Here is a 27,583-nt window from a genome sequence, read left to right on the forward strand (position 1 = left end):
TGAAATTTCACACATAAATGATCCCAAATATATAAATATATTTATTTTCAGGATTGTAAGGACAATATTTTTCCATTGTTAAGATGACAAACACCTTTAAACTGTTTTACTGAATTCTTTCAATTAAGTTCTTTCATGACACAAACATGAGTTTTCCAATCCCAGATATGAATTGCAGCCATAGCTGCATAATTTTCAAAACTACAAAATATTATTAGTGTGACTGTGTTATTTTTATAAATTTTATTTACAAATGTGTGATGTGATGGAAATGACATTGCGTGGTGGAAAAGACAACACGTGTTGGAAATGACATGTGACAACCAACATTGCTGAACAAAGTTCACTTTTATTATTAAAACAAAGTAACATCAGTCTTAACATTGTAACATTTTATTAATGCACATTTAGATGGTAGACAATTGCTCCTTCCCTGCTCTCTATGCGCTAAAACCTACACACAAAACTACAATACTTCATTTCATGGCAATCAAATTCAGACCATAGGTTTTTCCATCCTAAAAATGTTGAAACAGTAACGATTTGAAACTGACAAAGGCTTTCTAATCCAAACATATCATTTAACACAACCTGACTCTTACAGTACACAGTATGTCCTCACATTGTTGGACCTTACTCCCCTCTCATTTTGAGCTGTCGCAGGTCCATGCTGGGCCATGCCAAGCTGGTAGCCTTACCAGCTCCTATCATCCCTGTAAAACTTGTTACAGTTCTAGCACACAATAGAAAATTCATAGTCATAAAATGTCATGTGATTGCTGTAAAACCTGTGTGCTAGCTGCCTTGCACTTTTTATCATATGCATTTTTTAAACTAATGCTCTCTCCAATACCAACATTAAATGAATGTTTAACTATGCTAAATCAAACTTTTCAACATACGTATTTTGTAGTTGTTATGCATATGTATATAGCCAATTAATTCACAAACTGTCAGACTTGCATATGTACTTTGCCTTTATCCGTCATAGTCAAGAGCAGAACATATTTCTGCCCAAACTGTGGGATCCAACATCACGTGCTTCTTTGTCACTTGCTGAGGCTCTGGTACCAGTCTGACAACATCTTTAGGTTGATACCAGATCACGTCCTCTCTCATTGGCCAGAAAAACCTGTTTCTGCCAACATGACTCATGGTTTTCACCAGAGCACAGCTGTCAGAGCCAACATCTTGTATGATGCCTGGATAAGGATCCCCATCATAAGTGACCACACACCATTTTCCAATCAGTCCTTCATGAATGTCTGCAATGGACTGAGCTGTTGTGACAGATGTGCTTGTGGATGCAGGATTCTCAGCGCCAGCCTCCGTGTATACTGTCTGAGGACCAAAACATTTGCAAAGATGGGGTTCTGAGCAGAAGCAGCTTAGAATACGCCAAGATATCTCTCCTGGTCTTGCAGAGACAATCTAGAGAAGCACATGGTATTGAAATTACACCACAAGACATGAATTAACATGAATGATTTACACCCATTAAAAAACACCTTTTCTTAAAAAAAAATGATGTGGATGTGGTGAAAAGATTTTACCTGATCTATCTGCATTGTGCCCCAGATAGTCTGCAGGGCATCAGGAAGGAGACTATCCATTTCCTCAATCTCCTTCTCAGTGACATACATCAGTTTCACAGTAGATGGCTGTTTTGAAAGTTGCTCATACAGCACCCTTCCATTCGGAAGATCAATGCCGTTTGCCACTAGTGAGTCAGCCTGCCTTTTAACAGCTGCACCAATCCCATCAGCTGGGCCTTTGCCATGTCCTGCCTCCAGGAAGTTCCACGTGGTCCTTTTAAATCCCATCTGAAAGGGGATTTTGCTCAAAAAAAAGTTTTTCTTGGACCTATACTGGGTGGTAGGCCCATCACTGATAACATGCAGTGTGGTTACATCTGGGTTCAGTGTTTTAAGGTATGGGAGTACAGTGTTGAGATGAGCCCAGATGGCTGATGGGTCGTGGCGCATTGATGAACTAATAGAACAGAGAGATATCACCCCAGTTTTGGTGTGGGCCACACCTATATGGAGAGTGGCTTGTTGATGGGAATCACCAAAATGGACTGCTTGGATCTCATTTCCATATTTACACAGATAGTTTTCTGCAAAATCAATTTGCGTTCCAGGAAAGATATTATTTTTTTCTCCACTTCCTTGCTGATTTTGTTGCATTGAATTCTTCGGGTGTACTGGAGTTTGGTAGCCCTTGTTTTGTTTGTTTTCATCAGCTTAGGTGAGAACCCAAACTCCTTTCTGGCAAAGCCGAGCAGGCGGTATTTCTTCAGGAGCTTACCAGCCACAACTTTAGAGATCACTTGCCGGTCTTTAGCAGTGTGCATATTTTGATATTTCTTTTTTTATCTGTGAAATAATTGTGTTCTGAAACAAAAGAATTCTTCTTAAATCTTTTGTTCTTTGCTTCATCTGTTGTTTGGTTTTGAGCTTTGGTGAGTTGGCCATTTCTATTTTCTTCTTAAGTCTGTCACATCTTTTCTTGTATTTCTCCACCTTCCGCAAAGCATCATCAAGCTTCACAGTAGTTGCATAAAGGTCTCTGTAGACCTTTGCCCTAGTCTTTGCAACCCTTTTCCTCCCTCTTCTCTGTGCACAGTTATTATGTGCAGGAAGGTGAGGTGTTTCGGGTGGGTCAGTGGAGCTGGAGTTGGTAGGTGAGACATATTCTGGGTGAACAACCATGTCTTCTGGTGACTGTGGGGGTGTTGATCGAGCCATAAAATTCTCAACTGCAGCTAGTCTTTTCAACTTCTTGCATCTGTTTTGTTGAGAAGTTCTCCACTGTCTTTGAACTTTTCTTTTCTCTCTGTGTGTCATTTCTGTCACAGATTTGACAACCCCTTGCTCTTTTTTTTTCAAGTATCCTTCTCTGTCTCTTTTTAGAAACTCATGGTATTTAACTGGATCTGATTTAAGTCTTTCTCTGTATGCCTTCGATCTCTCTGCTGTGGTCTTTCGTGCCATCCTAAAAGAACAGGTGTCACATTTAAGTATCTATTCTATTCTTGTAGTTTATGTACACAGTATGCATTAGGTGATCAAGTGTTTTGTGTGATTATTTAAGTTAATATTATATTAACTTGATATAAGCCAAATAAAAAGCATTCATAACACCATCATTGTCATTTCCATCACAACACGTCATTTCCATCACAATGAACAAAGTGATGGAAATGACTGTTGTGGAAATGACAATGTGTCACATTTTTTCAAAAATCTCATGTTGTATTAGCATGCTAATCTCTGTTTTAAAGCTAGCATTAAATATACACAAAATACACAATATAAAATGTTATTTTAATCATTATTTGTAAATTCAAAGAAAATATGAGCTGTTTGGAAATGACAATCAATAAACATATTCTTTGTTTGGGAAATATTTACCTTGATTTTTCAGCTTTCATATTCTTCCAGGGAGCTAGCTCTGCTCTCCTGCCATGTGCTCTCCTGTGAGTGACTGTTACCATGGTTACAAGTGTACAGACCTTAAAACAAAGCTCCCTAAAGTTACATTTTGTGGTGTGTGATGGAAATGACAGTGATCCCAAGGGACAGGTGTTCTTTTTATAAAAAAAAGACATTTAATACTACTGTATCTTACAACACATGGTATGTTTCATTAAAATAGGTATTTATGTACCATTTGTCTGTAAAGTTAGTTTTTAAATCAAAATGTAATTCAATAGTAAGAGGGACTGAATGTCAAAAATCTGACCCAGGGACAAAGGAGATATAGCACAATCCATACATATAAAACCATGGTTTATGCAGTAAAAATAACACTTGACCTTTAAATTAATTTTTGTATGTTCCTCTTGGTGTCAAGTAACTGTGCCAAAAATAAAAAATCAAGAAATGTGTTTTGTATCTATTATTCCTGCAAAGGACACAAATTCGACCGTAGTTGAAGAATGACCCGTATATTCTGTGCTGGTCCCGGAGTTCTTGATGTCATCCATGCTCCGTATCCTGCCTGATATCTTCTGTTTGGATTTTTTACTGGAGTTCATCGTATTTTTCCCGAATGGTTTTCAGTTTATTTTTTGTTCTGCTTTCATCTGTACTCTCAGTTACCCGCTGTATCTGGATGTTTTTTTATCGGCTGTATTAAAGCTCGCTTTTTGTTAAAACCTCAACCAGCCTGTTAGTCTGCTTTTGGGTCCTCCTTGAACTGCTACAAGACACAATAATTGATAGTAAATAAATTAAAAATAAGTAATTGAAAAACTCAGAGCTTTTATTTAAATTTAACCTAAATTCAGGGGTGGGTCAGACTCTAAAATGTAATCAATTACTGAATACAAATGCAAATTACATGGCAATTTTTGCAATTAATCCATTGCATTATATAGTAAAGTAATCTAATCTGAATACTTCTGGATTACTTGAAAATATTGCACTTTTTTCTCTTTAAAAATCTCAAAACAGTTTCATTGTAGCCTAAATCCTCTAGTTTGGTTTATTCCGGCCATTTTACATATTTAGCATTTATACTATGTTCATTCTACATCATGTATGATGCTGTTTGATTTGGGTGAGTTTTTTAATCAAAGGCCACATGGAAGACTTTTGTAATGCAAGAGGAGCACTTACTCCTACTTTTAAAATTGCCATTGTTTAAGACATAAATATCATCGGTTAAACTAACTATCATCAAATAATGTAACTCCTCACATTTAATGACTTTCTAATTGTTTTTCTAACAGATGTTTTAAACTATACAATAAAGCTGTAAAGACCTCCCCCGCGTTTGCGTGTATCACCTTCAAGAGATAAGAACTATTCCATGCACACCTACTGCGTAATGACGCATCACAGCCCTCGATGGCTGATGCTTTGCTGAACCGTGTTGTCTGGAAATATACAAAAGGAAGGCATTGCTGCACGGTGGCAAGAGGCAAAGCGACAGAATAAATGTTCAAGTCTGCATAAAGCCTAAGCTTTTACATGCAAACAATATAGTATTCAGACGCTTTGTAATCATCAACTGTAATCTAATTAGGCTGCGTGTTTTCCTCAGTGGGTACAGGGTTACAATTAGTTTTATTATGTAATTTAATTAGAGTGATGCATATATATATATATATATATAATCTTATTCTATTTTTTATTTTTGTCTGAATGTAGTATAGTCTGACCACATTTACAGGCGGGCGGGTGGGAGGCGCCACGTAGGTAGGTGCTGGTAATGTTTTACTCAGTTAAGCGCAGTTCAGTCAAACTCACGATGGTATACTCTGGCAAATGCCACGATCCAAAAACCTTTTGGAAGGGGACTATTTCAAAATGTGAGCCGTGTCCAGGTCCAGGTCCAGGTAGGTCATTATTTTAATTCTGTTCTGCTCTGTTCTGTTCCACTAGTAATATTATAATAAATTCATATAGCCTATTGCTGCTTTTACCGGGTTATGTAAATCCGGGTGTATTATTCTTATTATTTTGTTCTATCCTAAGGTAATATTTTAATAGCTACACTGTCGTTTGTAATAACAAAGGCTTTGAGATCACGCCAAACTGTGGCAAAGATGATAACGGGGGGATCCACGAAGCCTCCAAGAGAGCGTGTGAAGCCGGTAGAACCTTTAATGATGGGAGCGATGTGTATTGTCGGCCGTGTACTTCATGCCATCCCGGGTACATCACCACAAACCCGTGCAGTACAACTACTGACACCCAGTGCCAAGAGCCACGGTAAGCATGCTGCACAAATGCAAAACTCTGTGTCAGAGGAAAGGGTTAAAGTAGAAAGAAGTAGTGTGTATTGTGCCTTTACTAGACTGCAGCAAAGTCTTAGGAGTATGAAACCATGACCACACACTAGACGCACCTTTTTTGTGAAGTAATGCCTGTTTGCATGCCTGTTAAAGCAACTGTTTGTTTCTGAATTTCTGTAGAAGGACGACCGAGGTGTTAACCACAGTGAGTAGGCTGATCGTGGGTGTGGATATGATGTATGTGAATGGTGTTCTGAACTAGCATGATCTCAGTGTGTTTTGTTTTCAGGTGCCAACAACAACAGTAATAACAACAACAACAACAACAACAACAACAACAACAGCAACAACATCACATGTTTCTACTTCTTCCAGAATGACACCAGAGGTAATTCATGTAACTGTGATCTTTTACAGCCCACACATCAGGCCCATTAGACTGCTTGTGTGTTAATAGTGCTCTAACCTACACAGGAAAGTATTAGGCCTACGTCATGGTTTGTTTTGTAAATGGAAGTGAACCCACATAAAAAATCCCTGGTTTCATGGTTTGAGTCATTTAAAGGTCCAGAGTCTGGCAGCCCGGTGTGACTATATATGAATGTGTGAACACATTTTGTATAAATACATTTAGATGTGTGAAAGAGCATACAAATGTTTGAATCCATAACAGATCTGTAGCTGTACATGATATTTTGGAATAAATGAAAAGACACGTTGTGAGTGCAGTAAGTAATGCAGGTTTTTGCATTAAGGTTTACAATTACAAAAAAGTTACACATCCATTCCTTTGTGGATGAAAAAAGTTCACATACCCACAAGTACAAGATTTTTCATCCCATATTTGATGCTTCTTCCTGAATGGCCAATGACTCATCATTTTACTATCCAGTTATGGAGCCAGGGCCAAGTTACATGTGTATCTGCAAACTTTTATACAAATGGAGGCCCCTAGGAAGTGTGGTGAGCTTTGAAGCCAATTTTGGTGGTGGAAATAAATGCCATCCAAGTTTTGTCACATGATGCAGTTGGGCCCAGAAAGACTTTTCTGCCAACTTTGACCTACATTGTGACAGAGATGCCTGTAAATCAGTGGATGCATTTTATCCCCATTTAAGTCTAGTGTGCCTGCTTATTTTATTTTATTTTATTTTATTTTATTTTACTTTATTTTAACTCAGGGGTGCTTTTACTTTAGGTGATTTATTGGTTCATCTATTATTTTATCTTATTATCATCTTTTATTTATCTATTGCTCTTATTTTATATTGTTTTTAGTTCTTTTATTTATTTTAATTCATAAATATTACCCTCTTTTAATGGTCCGTTTTGGTATTATTATTATTATTTGGGGTCACATGTTTTATATTTTATTGGTTTATTCTTCATCTTAAGGAATATTTCCAGAGGTTTTATTCTTAGTTTTAATGGATTTTATTCACTTTTATTCACTTCATGGTTGGTTGCTGGCTTTGTTTTGTGCCTGCAATTTCTACCTTGCACTTTGTGCTTCCACCTGGAATAAGATCTCATCTCGTCTCGTCGTCCTCCGCTTATCCGGGTCCGGGTCGCGGGGGCAACAGCCTCAGCAAAGAAGCCCAGACAGTCCTCTCCCCAGCCACTTCCACCAGCTCTTCCGAGGGAACCCTGAGGCGTTCCCAGGCCAGCCGGGCGATGTAATCCCTCCAGCGTGTCCTGGGGCGGCCCCGAGGTCTCCTCCCAGTTGGACAAGCCCGAAATACCTCCCGAGGGAGGCGTCCGGGAGGCATCCTTACCAGATGCCCGAACCACCTCAACTGGCTCCTCTCGATGTGGAGGAGCAGCAGCTCTACTCCGAGTCCCTCCCGGATGTCTGAGCTCCTCACCCTATCTCTAAGGCTGAGCCCAGCCACCCTGCGGAGAAAACTCATTTTGGCCACTTGTACTCGCGATCTCATTCTTTCGGTCACTACCCAGAGCTCGTGACCATAGGTGAGGGTTGGAACGTAGATCGACCGGTAAATCGAGAGCTTCGCTTTCTGGCTAAGCTCCCTTTTCACCACAACGGACCGGTTCAGCGTCTGCATCACTGCTGACGCCACCCCAATCCGCCTGTCAATCTCCCTCTCCATCCTACCCTCACTCGTGAACAAGACCCCGAGATACTTAAACTCCTCCACCTGAGGCAGGACCTCCCCCCCGACCTGGAGTGGGCAATCCACCCTTTTCCGGCTGAAGACCATGGCCTCAGACTTGGAGGTGCTGATTCTCATCCCAGCTGCTTCACACTTGGCTGCGAACCGTCCCAGCGAGAGCTGGAGGTCACTGTTCGACGGAGCTAGGAGGACCACGTCATCCGCAAATAGCAGGGACGAGATCCTCCCGTCACCGAACCTGACACCCTCCACTCCTCGGCTGCGCCTAGAAATTCTGTCCATAAAAGTTATGAACAGAACCGGTGACAAAGGGCAGCCCTGGCGGAGTCCAGCACTCACCGGGAACAGGTCCGACTTACTGTCAGCCACGTGAACCAGAATCATGCTCCTTCGGTACAGGGACTGGATGGCCCTTAGCAGAGGGCCACCAACCCCATACTCCTGGAGCACCCCCCACAGGATGCCCCTGGGGACACGGTCGTAAGCCTTCTCCAAATCCACAAAACACATGTGGACTGGTTGGGCGAACTCCCCCTCCAGCACCCTGGCGAGGGTAAAGAGCTGTTCCACGGTTCCGCGTCCGGGACGAAAACCACATTGCTCCTCCTCAATCTGAGGTTCAACTATCGACCGGACCCTCTTCTCCAGCACCCTGGCGTAGACCTTACCGGGTAGGCTGAGGAGTGTGATCCCCCTGTAGTTGGAACACACCCTCTGGTCCCCTTTCTTGAAGATGGGGACCACCACCCCGGTCTGCCACTCCAGAGGCACTGCCCCTGATGTCCACGCAATGTTGCAGAGGCGTGTCAGCCAGGACAGCCCTACAACATCCAGAGCCTTGAGATATCCAGGGCGAATCTCGTCCACCCCCGGGGCCCCGCCGCCGCGCAGTTCCTTCACTACCTCGGCGACTTCTGCCCCCGAAACTGGACGACCCGCCCCCGAGACCCCCGGCTCTGTTTCCTCACTGGAATACGTGTTGGTGGGATTGAGGAGCTCCTCAAAGTATTCCTTCCACCGCCCGACAATATCCCCAGTTGACGTCAGCAGCTCCCCGCCCTCACTGTAAACAGTGTGAGCAAGTTGCCGCCTCCCCCCCCGAGGCGCCGGACGGTTTGCCAGAACCTCTTTGGAGCCGATCGATAGTCTTTCTCCATGGCCTCACCGAACTCCTCCCACGCCCGAGTTTTTGCCTCCGCGACTGCTGCTGCTGCGCTCCGCTTGGCCCGCCGGTACCTGTCAGCTGTTTCTGGAGACCCACAGACCAACCATGCTCTGTAGGCCTCCTTCTTCAGCCTGACGGCTCCCCTCACCTCTGGTGACCACCAGCGGGTTCGGGGGTTACCGCCGCGACTGGCCCCCGTGGCCTTGCAGCCACAGCTCGCAACAGCTGGCTCGACAATGGCAGAGCGGAACAAGGCCGATTCGGACTCAATGTCTCCCTCCGCCCTCGGGACGCGGTCAAAGCTCTCCCGGAGGTGGGAGTTGAAGATCATCTTGGCAGGTTCTTCCACCAGGCGTTCCCAGCAGACCCTCACTGCTCGTTTGGGCCTGCCAGGTCTACGCGGCGTCCTCCCCTGCCACCTGATCCAACTCACCACCAGGTGGTGATCAGTTGACAGCTCTGCTCCTCTCTTCACCCGAGTGTCCAGAACATATGGTCGCAGGTCAAATGACACGACTACAAAGTCAATCATTGACCTGCGACCTAGGCTGTCCTGGTGCCACGTGCACCGATGGACATCCTTATGCTCGAACATGGTGTTAGTTATGGCCAAACTGCGACCCACACAGAAGTCCAATAACTGCACACCACTCGGGTTCAGATCAGGCAGGCCGTTCCTCCCAATCATGCCCCTCCAGGTCCTGCTGTCATTGCCCAAGTGAGCGTTGAAGTCCCCCAGCAGAACAATGGAGTCCCCGGTTGGGGCACTGTCCAGCACCCGTCCCAGGGACTCCAAAAAGGGCAGGTACTCTGAACTGCTGTTCGGCGCATAAGCGCAGACAACAGTCAGGACCCGTTCCCCGACCCGAAGGCGCAGGGACGCAACCCTTTCGTCCACTGGGGTGAACCCCAACGTACAGGCAGAGAGTCTGGGGGCTATCAGAAAGCCCACCCCGGCCCTCCGCCTCTCACCCGGAGCAACTCCAGCAAAAGAGAGAGTCCAACCCCTCTCAAGGACTTGGGTTCCAGAGCCGGAACTATGTGTTGAGGTGAGGCCGACTATATCTAGCCGGTAACGCTCAACCTCTTCCACAAGCTCCGGCTCCTTCCCCGCCAGAGAGGTGACATTCCATGTCCCAAGAGCCAACTTCCGTAGCCGAGGATCGGACCGCCAAGGCCCCCGCCTTGGTCTGCTGCCCGATCCACACTGCACCGAACCCTTCTGGATCCCTCTGCGGGTGGTGGGCCTGCAGGGGGACGAGCCCATGTAGCCGGTTCGGGCTGGGCCCGGCCGGACCCCACGGGCAAAGGCCCGGCTACCAGGCGCTTGCCCACGGGCCCCAGTCCCAGGCCCGGCTCCAGGGCGGGGCCCCGGTAACCCTCTGGGCCGGGTACACCAACTCTTGTTGTCTTCCATCATGAAGGGTCTTCTGAACCATTCTTCGTCTGACCCTTCGCCCAGAACCAATCTGCCATGGGAAACCCTACCACAGGCGAAATGCCACTGACAGCACAGCTCCTAGGGTCATTAGGGCACTCAAACTCCTCCACCACGATAAGGTGACGGTTCTCGGAGGAGTGGAATAAGATGTGCTCTATAAATAGAGTTTTGCTTGTTTGCTTGCCCAGTGGGCCCAATATTGCAAAAGCAACACCAATAATCTCGGTAATTTTATATAATGGCAGTTGGATGTTTTGCCTTAATACGCCACTGAGCAACTTCATAGAAATCAATCTGGAAATCCATCGGTTAAAAAGAAAAAAAAATTCTTCCTTTACCTCTGGAGGCACTGCCCGGTAGTTTTTCGACTAACGGAAGTGCAGGGGCCTCGGGGATCGCTCACCCCCTTCACTTCCAGCAGTGCCCCCAGTGTTACACTCCCACCTGCAACAGCGGTAAAAATGTTGCCGCTAATGCCTTTTTTTTCCTGTCGTGAGGAGTGGATGCACAATGCTTCTAAGTTGTGCTGTTGTGCATGTTTTTCACGTTGACGAGACAGCGTTTTGGGTAGAGCGGTCGCCATGGACGCGGAGCTTGCTGTTTCTGTAGGTACACATTTCCTGGGGACACCTGCACACCTCGGCCCCGCCCCCTCCATTGTGATTGGCTAAAGTGCAGCATCGTTCATACTCAAAGCCCCGCCCTCCCTCCCCTCTGTAGTTGTCTTTCACACAGGGCTGCCAACAGATTCTACAATGTAAATTGCAGAATCTGTCTTGAGAGATTACATAGAAATGAACAGGGTCCTGCCTCGCCAGCGCTGGATCCAGGTCTTTTAATATGTCCTTGGTGGGTCCTCTTCCACGGAGTCCGCCATGTTATTCAACAGCAGCCCAGAATAGACAAATTAAACACTGGCTCTAGAAAGGGCTGCACATTTTTACATCAGCCACAGTGGTCCTCCTACAATCTTGGCACATGAGAAAAGTTTTAGTTGTTTGCAACCTTAACCACTACAGGCCACTAAATCCTACACATTAGACCTTTAATTAAAGTTTGTTAAACCATCTCAGACACTGATGCATAATTATTGGCAGGTAAAATAAGTTATTCTGCTCAAAGTTGTTTTACAAAAACATGACACTGGTACAAGAATATGGCAGCACATTATTTACCTCTTTAAAATAGAGCAGAAACAGTAAAATGTTTTTTGCTAAATGTCACAGATGGTTTGTTGTTTCATCTGAAGTGTACAGTCGGGAGAGTTCACTCTGTTTTCATTTCAGAGACGGATAAACACAGAAGTGTCTGGTCCTGCTGTACTGTGTAAGTTCAGCATACACTTGATTATGGAACATATTTGTTCTTGATCTAAATTTAACTGACCTTTTCTTTTTCTGTTTTTACAGGGGCAGTACCATTAGTGATCCTAATCATCATCATACTCGTTATGATAGCTGCATGTGTGCTCTACATGAAGAGGAAACGAGGTTGGCATATTGGAAAGTTAAGGGGAAATTTTGGTTTATTTCAACCCGTCTCCTATCGTCCTAAATGTGTTTCAAGTGACTAGTGACATAGAAATAATAGTTAGCATGTTAGCCGTTAGCCTAGATACAGCCGTAGCGTTAGACCTGTTAAAACGTAAGTGAACGGCCATCCTTTCAAGTGCAAAGTTAGTCCACTAAACAAGCTTTTTTTCCACAAAGACCGCCTCATATCGTTAGGATAAATGTCAGAGAACGTATAGAAAACGACATGTAAACATGTTGTCTTACCTTACCGGTGTGCTGCCATGTTTGTTTATCCCCCTAGCTCTGCTTTCCAAAGCACGGCCGAAATATTGCGAGAACAAGCAGCGATCTCATAGCGTGCCTGAACAAGCCGCAACGGCTGGAAGGCAGAACCGGACAGTAGCCTGAAAAGTTAATTCATTTATTTTATGAAAGATTTATAGAATAATGGCTGACTTTTTGCCAGACTTGGACTTTGTGGAGGAGGAATTTGATTTTGCAGAGTCTGATGGCCGCCCTTATTTATTTGAGCCAGAATACACTGACGAAGAGCTTCCTGAAATTGAAGAATGGAGGAGGAGAGAGAAAGAGGCGCAACAGGTAACGTTAGAGGACGAGAGAGGAGGAATGGCTGCTGCATGGCTGCGTAGCTCTGGAGATTGGTGGTGTACCTGTGAATGCTGTGCCCCAGTGCCCACAGAAGAGGAATGTCTCTGTTGCAAGGAATGGGACCGGTTGCAGGCTTATTTTCAAGGTCTGGATGTGACCGAGGACGAGACACCTCCACCTGGAGTAGTATCCAGCTGGGCTTTATCTAGAGCTCGTGAGATATATTTCGGCTGCGCTTTGGAAAGCAGAGCTAGATGGTAAACAAACATTGCACCACAGTGGTAAGGTAGGACAACACGTTTACATGTCGTTTTTAACGATATGAGGCGGTCTTTGTGGAAAAAAAGCTTGTTTAGTGGACTAACTTTGCACTTGAAAGGATGGTCGTTCACTTACGTTTTAACAGGTCTGACACTACGGCTGTATCTAGGCTAACGGCTAACATGCTAACTATTATTTCTATGTCACTAGTCACTTGAAAGAAATTTAGGACGATAGGAGACAGGTTGAAATAAACTGAAATTTCCCTTTAAGGCTTTAAACACAGACAAATGTGCAGAAGAGTAGAAAGGAGAGTTTTGTTTGTCCAGGGATGCTGTACAAACAAAACATTTTATCCTTCTGGAATGCAAATATACTTGGGTGGTCCTGGCACTGATTATAACTGTGTCTCTCTGATGTCAGTGTTTCACACACGTCACCAAGCAGTGTTGGGCTACAGCAGAAGATCTTCATACATTAATCCAGGGTTCTCTTCTCTCTCTACTGGTAACGACCTGGAGGACATCCTGAGTGAGTGTAAATCACACTGTCGTCTCTAAATGTACAATGTACAGCTAAATGTGACATTAAAGATACGTTGCTGATTTTCAGGCAGCTTTGTATCATAACAATGTGGGTAGTACATGTAGATGGAGTATAGTAAACCTCCCTACATCTTGCCAGGGGCCAGATCTCTCAGCTGAAATCTGCCAGACGATACATTTAATGATTTTCACTCCTTGACTGTTCCTCGAACTACAAAAACAAAACTCAGATCAAACAGTGAAACTAGGCTGCGATGATCCAATAAAAAACAAGATCCTGTTTCTGTAGAAACACATTTTAGCTTATCTGATGTGAGTGTTATCTGATATTCTATGTCCTTTGTTACCAGCTGGGTCCATGGTATTTCCTGTGTCACAACACCCAATTCCGGTAGTTGAAGGTTTTCTATCTCTTTAGCAACAGCGATTGCCACAGCACTTTTTTTCATTGGTGATGTGGCACCAGTTTCTTTGTATTTGCGTCTTTCCACTGCATAGATAGTTTTACAGCATCAAACTCAGCTGTTGTCAATAATCTGTGGGTGCATTTATACCTCCTTGTTCCTGGTCAGTGCCTGTATAAAAAGATGGACTCTATGTCCCCACTTCCTCCCACTGTACAGAATTGAAGCCAAAATATTGTGAATATGGCCGCCTCCATCTTGCTCTGGTGATGTCATGTGGATCCAGACTGTGTGCAGTAGTGATCTTAGCAGTATTGCGTTCCCTGTCTGACAAACTGCGAGCAGTCACATCCCCTTTTTTTTATAGCATCAAATAGCTAATTAAAACCAGACTTACATTTGAGCATACATCAGCATGATATGAACCACCAGAAATGATAGAAACCATCTTTGGGAAACATTTATTTGATGTGCACAAGGAGGTGAGGTTTATGACCTATACTGCAGCCAGCCACCAGGGGGTGATTGAGATGTTTTGGCTTCACTTTTGGGGAGCTGCATGCCGCCCATCTCCATTATGCAGCCTATGATCCTGATCTGCTGGGACAGGAACAACAGTAACTGGGATATTAATGGGAAAATCAATAAACTGAGGTGCAATAACACAAAGTTAATAAACTGATGCAGAAAGTTGGCAAACAATGTATTTTAATCTCCCACAACCTTCCTCTGTAGGTCCCAGCGTCCTGTCAGCACCTTTACAGACAGTGCTGGACAACCTGGATGTTTTGGAAGAGCTGGTGATTTTGTTGGATCCAGAAAGCCAAGGAGTCAAGAACACCAAACATCTGGCGTCTCATTTCTCCTTCCCCGCCACCTGGATTACTTACACCTACTCTATGAAGGAAAGCAAGAGCCCCCTGACAGCTGTGTTGGAGGGCATCACCAGCAGGCAACCTGACTTGACCGTGGGGCACCTGGCTAAGGTGCTACGACAGATGGAGCGCAACGATGCCATTGCTGTTCTCGCCAAGCTCAAACTGAAAATGATACAGCAGGTGTAACATTTCTTCAGGAATCCGGAGAGATGGCGTGAAAAGAATCTTCTTGATCTGATCAGTGTTAACATGAAGGAAAAATACAGGAGTGGTGCGATACCCACTCTATTTACATGATTTACACACATAATGTAGAAGAATTAATAGCCAAATTAAGTATTATTCAGCAAATGTTGATTTTGATTCTAAGAAAGCCTCTTGTAACATTTACACGACACAGTATTAGGGCCACGTGAAAAAGGTAATACTACAAGAATAAAGTCATAATTTAATGACAATAAAATCATTTGATGCAAGGAAAAGCCGTAATATTACAAGCACGAGTAAACAGATAAGAGCAGTCTGTCTTTTATGTGTCTAATGAGTGATGTTGAAGATACAGTGTGTAGGATTTTGGGGCATCTGATGGCATAAATTGAAAATAAAATTCATATGTTTTCATTAGTTTATAATCACCTGAAAATAATAATTTGTTGTGTTTTCGTTACCTTAGAATGAGCTGTTTATATCTACATAGGGAGCAGTTCCTCCTTTATGGTGTCCACCATGATGTTCTACAGTAGCCCAGGATGGACAAACCAAACCAAACGCTGGCTCTAGATAGGGTTTTTGCATTTTAGTGTCAGCTAAAAGTTTCAGCTGGCTGCAATGTTGCAAATTCACGCACAATGTATGAGATGATAACCAGCTGTGCTTTTGAAGATGGAGTTCATCAGGGAAGGTTTTGTCTAGACAGAGTGAAAAAAGCATGAGTGGTGATGTAAGCTCACTGGGCTTTAAAACACAGACTCCATCTGTGCTGTAGTCGGCTGTGCATTATATAAGTGCTCCACGCTCAGATGGCCGACTCCCCTTAAGACTGTCTGAGACACATGAGCTTTTTGGGACTAGCTCTGGATGTTTGGGAAAGCCCCTTTGTGCAGGCTTTCATCTGAGATGGAAAACCGAAACCGCTTGAAAACACTTTTGATCAGGGACAAACCTCACCATTGTACGACCTATTGCCTGCACAAATGTTTACTACACTAACTCTGATTAAGCCAGAGCACAGCTGCTTCCTCAAAAATTTTCAGTGGGCAGATCAAAGTAGGAAGACTGCCCCAAACAGATCAGAGATGCCTATAAAAGTGGAGGAAGTAGGGGAGGCATCACACTGTAGTCTAAACACGATTTTTAGTCAAAATAACTGAAGACTCCGGATGCCCGTGGACCATCAGGAAGGCGTAATCCAATCAATTTACAAGCATAACATGACCCGAAGCAACCTATTATGACTTAATTCTCTTATGTTGAGACTTACAGTGGCCCTAATATTGTGATACATTCCAGTCAATGCTTATTGCTTCACATGATTATTTTTTCTACTGTTTCACTACTTATAATAAAAAAAAGAACTTTGCTCAAACATCTTAACATCTTTATTAAGCAAATAACATTATAAATAAAAAAGTGCATAGAAAAATTAAACAGGTTTAGAAATATGTATACAAATATTTACAAACCCAGGGTTTATTTGTACATGGTAACAAAGACGTAAATTTAAAGATCACATATTTTCTCATTTTTATGTCTTTTACACTTACTTTAAAATAACCCTACTATATATACTATATATATATATTTTTATATATGTGTGTATATATAACATACAGCTTTCTTAACAGATTCTGGGAGAGATGGTAATGATAACTTCAGGTTCTGACTAGTGCTTTCCATCCTTCATTGCAAACACGCAAGCACACACACAATGACACAGACAGACGCATCCATAAACACTCACACAGACACACACAGACACACACCGACACAGACACACACACAGACACACAAACACACTCACCAGCTCTGCAGGACATTAAAACCAAGCTACTCTTTAAATTATCAACCTCTCTTTTTGCATCAGTATTCCCAAACATCTGTGTAAACAGCTGAGGTAGAATCCTTGCAAGGAGTTGGGAGTGACTCTGCTCTTGTTGTCAGCTAGGTGATTGACACAAGTAAATCTGGGCTCCATCCCAGTGATTGGACATGCAAGAAGGAAAGGGAGTTAAGATCGACACAAAAACATGAAGGAAATTTACTCTGAGAAGTCTGAAGAGAAAAGGGCGGGTGAAAGAAAAAGATGATCATGCACTTGGGGAGGCAAACAGTGCTCATTTTACTCCTGTGGCTGATTCTAAGACCGTCAGTAATCTACCGTAACAAAAAATAAAATAAAAATGATTCTTTAAAAATACCTGCTTTAGAACAATTTCTGTCACAAAGGCTTAAATGCATGACAACAACTGCCCCAAAAGAAAATTCAAGTAAATTAGTGAAACAAAGGACATCAGTTGTAAACACAACAAAAGGATACAAATTGGGGAGATCTCCTAATACACTAGACCACCACCGTTTATACAAAGCACAACCTTTTACTATTAAAAATAGAAATCAAAACATGAATAAATATAACTACCAATTTGAACAGTGTGTGAATTAGATTACCCTCATCAATGACGGCACTGAACATCAACTAAGAACAACATTAAACATTATTTTAAGGTGCTGAGTGCATTCTCTCAGCTCTGTTTCAGACTCAATGTTTTCTGCAACATCTACAAAGTCTGTGCGCCGGTGTCTTGACAAGCCTGGTGCAGGAACTGAATACACACACACACACACACGCACGCACGCATGGTGGCAATGCTTGAAACCAGCGTCCTCCCTGATTAAGAGATTAAATGTAGCAGGTTTCACACAGATGAAGATAATTTGTACTTTTGATGGTTATTCATGTGCAACTGTAGGGCAGCAACGTCTTATTGCAATAAGTAATGAGCATCTGCCATGAGAGTAATAAAATATATATATTTTAAAAAAAAACTGATATTCACCACAACTCTTCACTTTTGGCTTGGGTAGTGTTTGCTACATACACTGTACATCAAGAGAAAAAACACGTCTCAAAGACACATTTCTGTCTTTATAAATATGACACTATGTTACTGACTCAAACAGGTAACGTTGCTATTTTTAAGTCAACACAGGAAGAAAATAGGTGACAAATACCACACCAATGGTCTAAAAGTGTGAAACGTAGCAGACACTTTACATTCCAATGAAGATAAGAGTACTGCTTGAGTGCATAAATTTAAGATTAATGGTCTCAGCAGGGTGAATAAACAGCTAAACATATTCCTGATTTGCAGGACATCTTTGTCCAACTAAAGACGTTAAAGACCTTTCAAAGCTTAGCACCATGGTTGTTTTGTTATTCCCGGAAAAAAATAAGTCTAGAAAGAAAAAAATATTGACAACACGAGAAGTGAAAAATGTAAGATAAAACACACAAAGGTTTGGGTGAATGTATGGCTCAAGAACTGACTTCACCACTGCACAGATGGGCGATAATGTTCCCATCACTGGAGGATGGAGCGATCATGATTACATGTGTACTATAGACAGATGTACCCCCCCCCCCCCCCCCCCAGAAACGGATAAAACATATAAGGAATCTCTCAGAGCCTAGCTATAGGTTTTCAGCAATGATTCAAACAGATAAGGCTTGACGTGTGTTTCAAAGAAATTCTGTTGGTTTCATCCATATGGATCCAGGAACCCCCCTACGATTTCAACATCAGGTTTAAAGTCTCTGTTTTCATGGAAACCAAAACCACTTCCTCAACAATATTTACTTTGTGGTGATGTTGCTGTGGTAGCTGTACATCTAAACTCTTTCACAGACAAGATAGGAAACTTAAACTTGCCTGGTATGAACTTTCTGTGCAGATTCAAGGCTCTTCTTCCTCTACGATCCATAAAAATGTCCACATAAATCACTTCTGACCAGCCGAATATTCTCAGCTGGTCTCATAGTGGCTAATTCCCCTTCTGTGCGGACAGCCTGCTGCCTCCCCAAGCCCAATCCACCTTAATTTAAGGCTTACAAGTAAACAGGATCCTCCCCTTTTCAATTGAGGGATGTCTCAGTTGAGGAAACGCCGACATCGCCGGGCCCCACAGTTACAGTTGAGTTTGCTGCTGGCGTCTTCAATGGGAAACTTATAGTCATAGGTGAGCTCCTCCCCCCTGTAGATCTTCCGAAGAGCAAAGATGACGATGTGCTTCCGGCCTTCCACGTTGATCACTCGAGAGTAGCAGTTCGGTTCGCAGGAGTGGTTGATGAATCTGGCTGCGTTGCCATGCATGGTTGCATCCACCACATCAAAGTCATCAATGCGGAACATGTAACAGCCGATGCCCTGCAGAAGAGGCAAAAATGAAATCTACTGATATGTCCTCTGACCTTTTCCTACTTTAACCCTCGATTATTTTAGACTACATTACAATGAAACTGCTTAAAGAAACAGAAACCAGACCAACCTTGCCGTCATAGTACTTCTCCCTTTTGTCAGTGAGCACTGAGCGGATGACGATGCCGGCGTATTCAATAACCATCTCCCCTGCTTCGATGTTCCTCTTGCAGAACAGACCGCGGCCATGGATAGCAGACCTGCAACAGGTTAGGTCAGATAAGTTCATGCGCTGGGCCCACGGTGACGATGTCTTAACTGTTGGGATGCACACTCAAGCCAATTTCTAGATGTGAATTTCCCATAATTCTTTGCTACTTAAGCTATAAAATGAGCTCAGTGTTTACAGGTATCAGACAGTTAAACGCAATGCTTTTTGAGACCCGTTCAAGACACCTTTTAACCAAACAGTACAGGACAGTTTTTTGGACTGTTTTACTTATTTAAGCATTGTAGGCAAGTAGTATATATGTGGTCTTGGAATATGGTTATTAGAGAGAATCAAGTCAATCTACATTCTGCCAACAGGTAAGTGCAAGTATGAAGTCAAATGACAGTATTATAGTTTTTTAAAGACTTGTAATATAAGAAATGTGGACTTTTACATAGAAAGGCTTCACTCATTGTCACAGAAAGAAATTAAATAATGGATAAATTAAATTAGATATAATGTTTGTAGCAGGTACGACCTCAAATTTAAGACTATTTAATGACCTAAGGCCTCATTGTTGTAACATTGAGTTTAAGTCATTTTAATTTTAAGACTCTTTAAGGACCTGTAGACATGCAAGTGCAAGAGATTTGACCAAATAAGGGTGGGAAAATAAAAGGGATTTCATCATTACACTAATATAATTCAGTCTATTAATTGAAACTGTGGCCGTGCACAATGACAAACCTAACATGCCGAATAAATACAGTGAAAAGTGGTTTTTGATGCTGGTCAAACATCTTTGTTCAAGTCAAACATGTAATTTCTACAATACTTTTTGGTTTATGCCTGCCATCAGCCTCAGCTGTAATTTTTTTCATGCTAATCAGTAAGTATTTCCATGCTAATAGATACTAAAGACCTTGTAAACACAGTCATTGTTTTAACTGTAGCTTTGTCTCAGTCTCTCTGATTGAACATCTGGGCAGCAGCTGTTGTTGATGTCACCAATTCAGCCGTCCAGTTCTGTTGTTACTTTAGAGACGCTTGAGGCTGCTCTATGATAAACATCTAAGGTAGGCTGTATCCATTATCCTAACTGGTTATAAACAACGATGATGAAATAGAGTCACGCATCTGCACTGGTTAGGTCAGAGTCTGACTATCCATATGGGCAACACTTATCTGTCATTTCTATTCAATGCAACATTTTTCATTACACATTTAGATATCCCCCAAAAATGTGATTCATAAATATCTTAAATGCACTGCAACTGCACTTAAATGTAGATGATGTGCAGGCTGATCCTGCAAAAGCTGATAGCACTTCACCTATAGATGGCACTAAAGCTACATTATACATTTCAATGGGCTTAGATCATTTGAATCTTCCACAAATCATTAGGCCCGTTTCCACCGCAGGAACTTCAGGGTAATTTTATGGGGCCGGGGCCGTTGGTGCGTGTCTCCACCACAGGAACCACCCCCGAAGGACAGAGTTCCGGAACTTTTACAGGGGCTAAACAAGTCCCTGCCTCAGAGTAGGTACTCAGAACGGCCCCGAGAAACTCCTGGTTGGGGCTTGGGGTTTACTCGGTGCTGATTGGATATAATCAAGGCGGGATGTGACGTCAACAGAAAGCGACAAAATAGCTGGCATTTTTAAAACTCAGCAGGTGAGGGTTAGCTCGTTCATATAGCTTCCACTGCCATGTAAATGAAGAGACACGCCAGAAACACAGCAACCACCTCAGCTCCTTCCGTAAGGGATAATGTATAGTGAGCCGGTGACTGCTGAAAAATAACTCCTGACAGTGGAATGGAACACCGGAAGGGAGTTATTTCTCAACTGTCACTGGCTCACTATAGAGGAAATCACCTTGTTGTTTACAAATACTTTCGGGTAGAAAACCAGCAGAGTTTAGCTATATCACATTTTTCACGTCACTATATCAGCGTGTAGACTAATCTGGTGTTTGTAAAGTCTATAAACACAATGATTGAACAAACATTACTATTTCTGTGTGCACGTTTTTTAATTAATAACATGGTTATCGTAGATTAGCTGGGCTAACCGTTAGCTGTTAGCAGTTAGCGGTAATAACTCATTGACTCAATAAACAGTCCGTGAAAAGGTATGCTGACAGGGTATTGTCATATAGTTTTACTGACTTGTTTCTATTTCCATATAAACCTACTTAGGTGTTTTATTCATTTGTAATTTTACCTTGTCAATATTGATATTGTATAAATGTATTTTTTTATGCACTGACTTAGATATGACCCTAAACGTGCTGCATGTGTAACTAATAATCAATGCAGCTTCTCGTTTGAGTCACTTTGGGCGTTTGTTTGGAACATTTATTCATTTTATTGTTCCCACCCAAAATGTGAAAAGCCAAATCTGTCTGAGACAACAACATAACTCTTTTGTTCAAGCATTACATACAAGTCTGATTATTTTGTGAAAGCAGTTCTGAACTGACCTGTACACGCCTACAGCCTCCTTGGATGTTCTTTCCAGATGTCTGAAACGCATAGCCATGGGCAACTCCAAGCTAGTGGCCCGTCTAAGAGAAAGAGCAGAGAAAAAGCAGAAAATGGTCTGAATATTTATTTTAAAAAACATGCAGCATTTACCCTTCCATCTTAAAGTTTATTCCAGTTTCAATACCAAATCACAGAAAAGAAAAGTCAAAGATAAACTGAGCAAAACTTTTAATGAAAACTAAAACTATTAATGAAACGTACTACTCCATCCCCACTAATCTTACACTTACTGTTTAATTGTATAAGCCAAACCAGGGAGAGGGGTTGCAAATTCGCCATGGCTACAAACCTGTATGCACTTCATCTACTTTGTATTTTACATATGAAGCAATGTCTTATGCATTAGTCCTTGTCAAATAAACAAGCAAATAAAAATAAATACATTTTTTTAAATGAAAAAGCAAGGTGCTTTTGAAGGTCTTATACATATTATAACAGGAAACATCTATTACTAAATGAGTGAAGCCTGACCTTGTGGACTTCAAAAGAACCTCGTCTTCCTCATCGTCATAAGGCCCAATGTCAGGAAGCTGTCTATGCTGAGAAGCTAGGAAGTTAAACATGTCAAATGTGGACTTCCTGTTAAGAGAAAAAAGAAAACATATCAGGTTTAGATGAGTACAGACTTAACAAGTTAAACTTCAGACTTTTTAATCACTTGTTTTTTCACTTTATTTAGAGAAAAGGACTGGATAGAATCAATAGAGACCAAAGATCAATAAGCCAAACTGATTTGAACAGTACTGGTTTACTAACCTAAGGTACAGCTCAGAGCGGGCACAACCACTGGGATTGACAGGGAGGTCGTCATCCTGCGTGCACTGTTTGAAGAAACGGAAGGCATGGCGTTGGCAGCGGTGGGCTCCTTCAAGTTGCTCCAGCAGGAACACCACAGCATCATGGACCAGACCCATCATACGGGGACCAGTGATCCTCTGAAAGGTCAGAGGTCTCAACCTGGCAATAGCTCGTGCCTCCTGCACCCCGTCTATCACTGCTTTCCAAGCCACTGGAAGGAAAGACGAGAATTATGCGTCGTTATGTGAATACAATGAATATAAATGGCTACAAAATTATCACATCAAGAAACTTGTGTGAGAACATGTTCAACAATTTAAAGGCTTTCTGGGAAAGTCTTCTCTTGTAGTATTAGCCTTACCCTCAATACTGTCTGCCTCTGCACTGAAACCATCATCGCTGGTGATCTCAAATCTCAAGTGTGGCTGGTCTCTGTTGATTGGAGATTCCTCATCCTGGTCAGATGGTGGTGATTCATCATCTGAGGTAGAAGCAGCGCCTAAAAATCCCACAATATTCCCATTCATTAGTTAGTGTCATACCATATGTGGCAGGCACTGCCGAGGAATGATTGTTTTAATTCACAGAAGTCATTAAATCATGCCACTAAAACTCAAGAATACCAGAGTATTTCTTCCAGTCAGTCAGGGTGCTGTGTCCCACTGGTTCCCATGCCTGTTGTTTGCCTTGCTCACCACGAGACATATAATCCCACGGCTCTGATCTGAGAACAATAGGAGGACACAAGGTTTTCAAACACAATCATTTAAATGAAAAGCCAAATGCACTCCATGTAATTCAGTCCTCCTGTGTAATATACTGTTTCCAGTTGCCATAACAGCAACACTGATGCTGTATTGTTCTAGCAAATCCAAAATATGGCATAAAGCAAATAAAAATAAGTTAATTATGGAACTCTAATTGAAATCACTTAAAAAAAACTGCATCATTTGTAAATTTGCAAAATCTATTTGTCAATCAAAGTTTTGGATCTATAGGTTAATGGTTTCTCAAGCGATTAAGCCAAACATTTGCTGGCTCCAGCTTCTAAAATGTAAGAATCTTCTGTTTTTCCTTCTCAACTAAATCTCCAATATTTAGGCTTTAGTGGCATCTAGTGGTGAGGATGCAACATCGCAACAAACTCAATCTCATTCAGTGTGCCAAGGCAGATGCAAAAACAGAACAGGTCCTCTCTAGAGCCGGTGTTTGGTCTGTCCATTCTAGGAGACTGTAGAAACAACATGATGGACTCTGTATGCAGGTAAATTATTCATTCCAAAGTACCCAATGATTCATAGTTTTAGGTGATTATAAACTAATGAAAACATAGTTATGAATATTATATTCCATCACACCAACAGATGCCCATAAATCCTACACACGACCTTTAATCAATAATGAAAATAAAAGTTAGTTACAGCCCTATGTAAGCCAAGTAAAATCTTACCCTGAGCTATCAGAATCACTCATACGCTCCTCCTTTAACTGGTCCAGGTTCAGCACTCCTTTCACTGTTGGGGTCTTGATGCGGACTCCTGAAGCCCTGCTGGAGATGCTCGGGAAGACAGGTCTGCGTCGCTCCTCATCCTCACTGAGAGGCTCTGGTTTTAGGAAGTCAACTTTAGACTTCTTTGTGACAATGCGGTCTGAAAGCGAAGACACTCTCTTCATGCGGACGTGGGTGCGAGGTCGGGGTGCGGGAGCTGGTGCTGGTGGTACTGATGGAGGGCAAGGCTCCAGCCCTGGAGGCTCCGGTTCAATTAACAGGTCAGGTGGTAAAACCAGTGAGGAAGGGCTTAGAGTTCGAAGCCCACTCCACTTGGGGGTGTAGTTACTCGCCATTGCTTGATTGATAATTGCTTGAGCACTCTCTGCAGGAGTCATGGGAGGAGTCTCAGTAGGCGGAGCAGGCTGCCCTAAGGCCTTGGATGACTTGGATTTTCTGGATGCACTGGAATCCTTCTTCTTCTTTGCTTTTTTCAGCTCTGGATTGGTTTCATCTTTTGGTGTTTTTGCACTCTTTCTCGACTTCTTCGCATTAACTGACGCCACTGCACCGTTGCTATTGTGAGTGAGCAGCTGTGTAATTGTGGTTGGATTCTGAACTGTGGGTGTAACCAACGGAGGAACTGCTGTCGCAACGTTGGCCCCGGCAGTTGGAGCAGACATATTACCAGCTGCTGCTAGTGTGGCTGACAGTGCGTTGCTCTGTAAAAGGCTGGCTATCTGAGTGACACAGTTGTAGGAGGGAGAGGTTGGAGTGGGCAACTGGAAAGTGTTGCTTTCTGGGTTCTTGACGAAGATCTGCCCGAGGCGGTTCACCAGCAGGACATGTGGTGTGGGGTCCACATTTGGACCTCCCACCTCCTTCACAGTAAGAATAGCATGTCCAGGTAAAGCCTGGGGAACCACTGGCTGCTGCGGTTCTAAAGCTGGCCTGGGTGTAGAAAAGTTGATGGAGATAGTGTGACCTGATGTAGCTTCCTTCTGCACAGATGAAGAGCTATAACCATTTAAGATCACAGGGGCTGAGGTGGTTTGGCCTGGCGTTGGAGCTGTTGGACAGTGTGTCGACAGCCCAGACAGAGACGACAGTGATGCAGAAGAAGAAACAATGGTGACAGCTGTGGAACCCAATGGCTGTGTTTGTGTGGAGAAAATAGGGAGAGACACTGTTGCGCATGTTCCTGCTGAGGGGCAAGTGCCTGATGTAGCTGATAGCACTGGATCGTTTTGAGGGCCAACGTTTAGCAGTGTTTGTGTCACGTCTCCAACGGTACTGAGGGTAGTAAGTTTGGTAGACAAAGGCCCCATGGATGGGAAGGTTGTTGCCTCTTGCGAGGATGTTACTGGCTGAAGTGTAATACTTGTTATAGGGGGCTGACTGAAACAGGAATACATCTGCAGAGAGTCTACAAGGCCTTGAGAAGGGTTTTGAACATCTGTGGACACTACAGGGGAAGGCTGAAGAAGATCCAGCAGGGCGCCCTGACTGTTATCAGCAGAATCGGCTAATGAGGGTTCCGTTGTATTTGCCGTGAGGTGGTTCAATACTGTGGAGTGGCTGCTGTCAGGCTCTGAGTTCAGGGGTTTACGGGCTTCAGATTGTTGGGTCTCAAGCGGCGTACCTTCAAGCAAAGGAACCATCTCAGTTAAATGTGGACTTGTGTCACATCTCTCAAGAAGAAGAGGTGTTCCAGAGGCAAAACCTAAACTGGAACCCTGGAATAACTCCTCTGAAAAGGAGGTCTCAGGCACCTTTGTGAATAAATTAGGCAGAGCATCACGAACTGGAGTTGGAAGCACAGTCTCCTGATTTACTAAAGGAGTGTCAGAGCTTTGCTCTTTTACTGGAGGGTTCCCGGAAATTTGCGGAGAAACAAATAACATGTTGTCTTCGTTTGACTGGCTGGCATCATGGGATTTAGATGTATCCGTAGAACTTTTGCTGGCAACAGAGATGCTGTCTGATGAAGATTCACTGTGCTTCTGACTGGATGATGCTTTGGGAAACAAGCTCTGAACAGCCTGTGTGCTGTTTGCAGCGTCTGATTGAGGGACATTTTTATTATTTAGGCTTTTGGCTTGTATCTGAGCTTGAGTAGAACCCTCAGCTTTCTGAGCATCATCGTTGGTCGCTATACTTGCATCACTCTCTGTACCGTCATCTACACCATCCAGCTGAGTCATAGGCCGGGAAGAAGGGGAGGAGGGAGATCTGGAATCTTTTGATCCGGGACAGCTGACTATTGTCCGCGAGAAGTCAAAATAGTGCTCCATATCATCATCAGAAGAGGTGTTGCCTAAGTCATCCCTGGCTGAGGCTGCAGACCGTGGCAGGTTAGCAACGAGAGTCTTTCGCTTGTGTACCTCTTGGGTTCTTCCCCAAAATTCCTCCTGATCATCGCCTTCTACCACTATTTGTCCCCCACAGTTCATTGCCACGCCTTCACTCAGGAGTGTCTCTTCAATTTCCAGTTCAGTCCTCATCTCTTGGCCCAGACTCATGTTGGGATCCTTGTGGAATGAACTGTAAGGGAATTCCTCTTCATCCTTCTGTTGGTCTAAATCCCCCTGGGGTGATGTACCATTCGCTGGAGAGACATCTTCAGGTTCTGGTGAAGCTAAGAAGTTGTGCGGCACCTCCACTGACTCTGGCTGGTTCAGATCAAATGAAAATCGATTTCTGGGTAGATGCTGTATGGATGGAGAGAAAGACAGACTTGGAGAGGGAAAGCTTGCCGCACTGTCCTGCCAGGGAGACTGAGGAAAGAAAGATGAGGTACAATGAGTCATTGTATTTCCAGGACATCGGGCTGCGGAAGCACTTCTACCTCCGCCTGAGCGGGATGATGGAGAATTTAACAGGTTGTCTGGAGCACCGAGTGGGAACAGCGGAGAAGTGGAGAGGGAAGACTTTCCAGCTCGGAGGGTGATCGGTCCAGGCAGAGGGCCCAGAGGAGGGGGAGGCATGTGACTGCGGAGGCCCGTTGTCTGCGGGTGTGGGCTGTGGCGACGAACCCTTCGAGTATCCTCCAGATCACTTATGGTTAATATGTGGTGGGGTTTCAACTGGAGTGCTCCTGAGAAGAAATCAGAATGAAACCACAGTTCGTGACGTGAGTTTTTGATTTTATCAACAGGTTGCTGTTAGTGAATTTAAATAATTTTTAACAAAAAAATCATAAATTTATATTTTACCTGGGGATGGCAGAGGTCGGGACATTCCTCCAGCTGGTCTCCTGGGAATCTTTGGCCTTGCACCATGATCTGACTTGGGGTTAGGTCCTGGGAGTAAGTTTTCCTCTGCTGGGGGTTGGGGTTCTGTTATGTCAGTCTCCTGGGCTTCAGATTCTGAAGATTTAAAAAAAAAAAAAAACAGTTTATGAAACTATTTGTACTTTCATC

At 43.2% G+C, this 27,583-nt stretch overlaps 3 protein-coding genes across 4 annotated transcripts in view; 1 reads left to right on the forward strand and 2 right to left on the reverse strand.

The window, feature by feature from the left end:
• Window positions 1–434: 434 nt before the first annotated feature.
• LOC125893755 (uncharacterized) lies at window positions 435–2,937 on the reverse strand. Its single transcript, XM_049584643.1, has 2 exons — window positions 1,554–2,937; window positions 435–1,431 (listed from the first exon to the last, which is right to left on the reverse strand). Exons 1-2 carry the CDS (start codon window positions 2,187–2,189, stop codon window positions 979–981), a joined length of 1,089 nt encoding a protein of 362 aa, XP_049440600.1. The 5' UTR covers window positions 2,190–2,937; the 3' UTR covers window positions 435–978.
• Window positions 2,938–5,183: 2,246 nt separating this feature from the next.
• On the forward strand, window positions 5,184–15,347 carry igflr1 (IGF-like family receptor 1). The gene is made up of 8 exons (XM_049584654.1): window positions 5,184–5,347; window positions 5,528–5,723; window positions 5,927–5,951; window positions 6,036–6,134; window positions 11,774–11,813; window positions 11,897–11,977; window positions 13,295–13,402; window positions 14,556–15,347. Exons 1-8 carry the CDS (start codon window positions 5,221–5,223, stop codon window positions 14,882–14,884), a joined length of 1,005 nt encoding a protein of 334 aa, XP_049440611.1. The 5' UTR covers window positions 5,184–5,220; the 3' UTR covers window positions 14,885–15,347.
• Window positions 15,348–18,338: 2,991 nt separating this feature from the next.
• The window catches only part of kmt2bb (lysine (K)-specific methyltransferase 2Bb), a 30,887-nt gene continuing 21,642 nt past the window's right edge, over window positions 18,339–27,583 (reverse strand). For both annotated transcript variants that reach the window (XM_049584582.1, XM_049584581.1), the window contains exons 28-36: window positions 27,377–27,529; window positions 24,123–27,258; window positions 23,296–23,396; window positions 23,034–23,171; window positions 22,631–22,883; window positions 22,346–22,453; window positions 21,811–21,894; window positions 19,244–19,373; window positions 18,339–19,122 (exon numbers count right to left, since the gene is read on the reverse strand). In XM_049584582.1, coding sequence (XP_049440539.1) covers window positions 18,847–19,122; window positions 19,244–19,373; window positions 21,811–21,894; window positions 22,346–22,453; window positions 22,631–22,883; window positions 23,034–23,171; window positions 23,296–23,396; window positions 24,123–27,258; window positions 27,377–27,529 — 4,379 coding nt within the window. In that variant the 3' untranslated portion in view covers window positions 18,339–18,846. The remainder of the gene's footprint in view (window positions 19,123–19,243; window positions 19,374–21,810; window positions 21,895–22,345; window positions 22,454–22,630; window positions 22,884–23,033; window positions 23,172–23,295; window positions 23,397–24,122; window positions 27,259–27,376; window positions 27,530–27,583) is intronic.

This window comes from Epinephelus fuscoguttatus, linkage group LG8 (assembly GCF_011397635.1).
Source record: "Epinephelus fuscoguttatus linkage group LG8, E.fuscoguttatus.final_Chr_v1".
Taxonomy (NCBI): Eukaryota; Metazoa; Chordata; class Actinopteri; order Perciformes; family Serranidae; genus Epinephelus; species Epinephelus fuscoguttatus.

Coding starts and splice junctions, on each gene's coding strand:
- igflr1 (XM_049584654.1), top strand. CDS start 5,221: ATGTTTTACTCAGTTAAGCGCAGTTCAGTCAAACTCACGATGGTATAC. Junction 5,348..5,527: donor GTGTCCAGGTCCAGGTCCAG/GTAGGTCATTAT, acceptor GTAATAACAAAG/GCTTTGAGATCACGCCAAAC. Junction 5,952..6,035: donor CGACCGAGGTGTTAACCACA/GTGAGTAGGCTG, acceptor TTTTGTTTTCAG/GTGCCAACAACAACAGTAAT.
- LOC125893755 (XM_049584643.1), bottom strand. CDS start 2,189: ATGCAACAAAATCAGCAAGGAAGTGGAGAAAAAAATAATATCTTTCCT. Junction 1,432..1,553: donor GCACAATGCAGATAGATCAG/GTAAAATCTTTT, acceptor GTGCTTCTCTAG/ATTGTCTCTGCAAGACCAGG.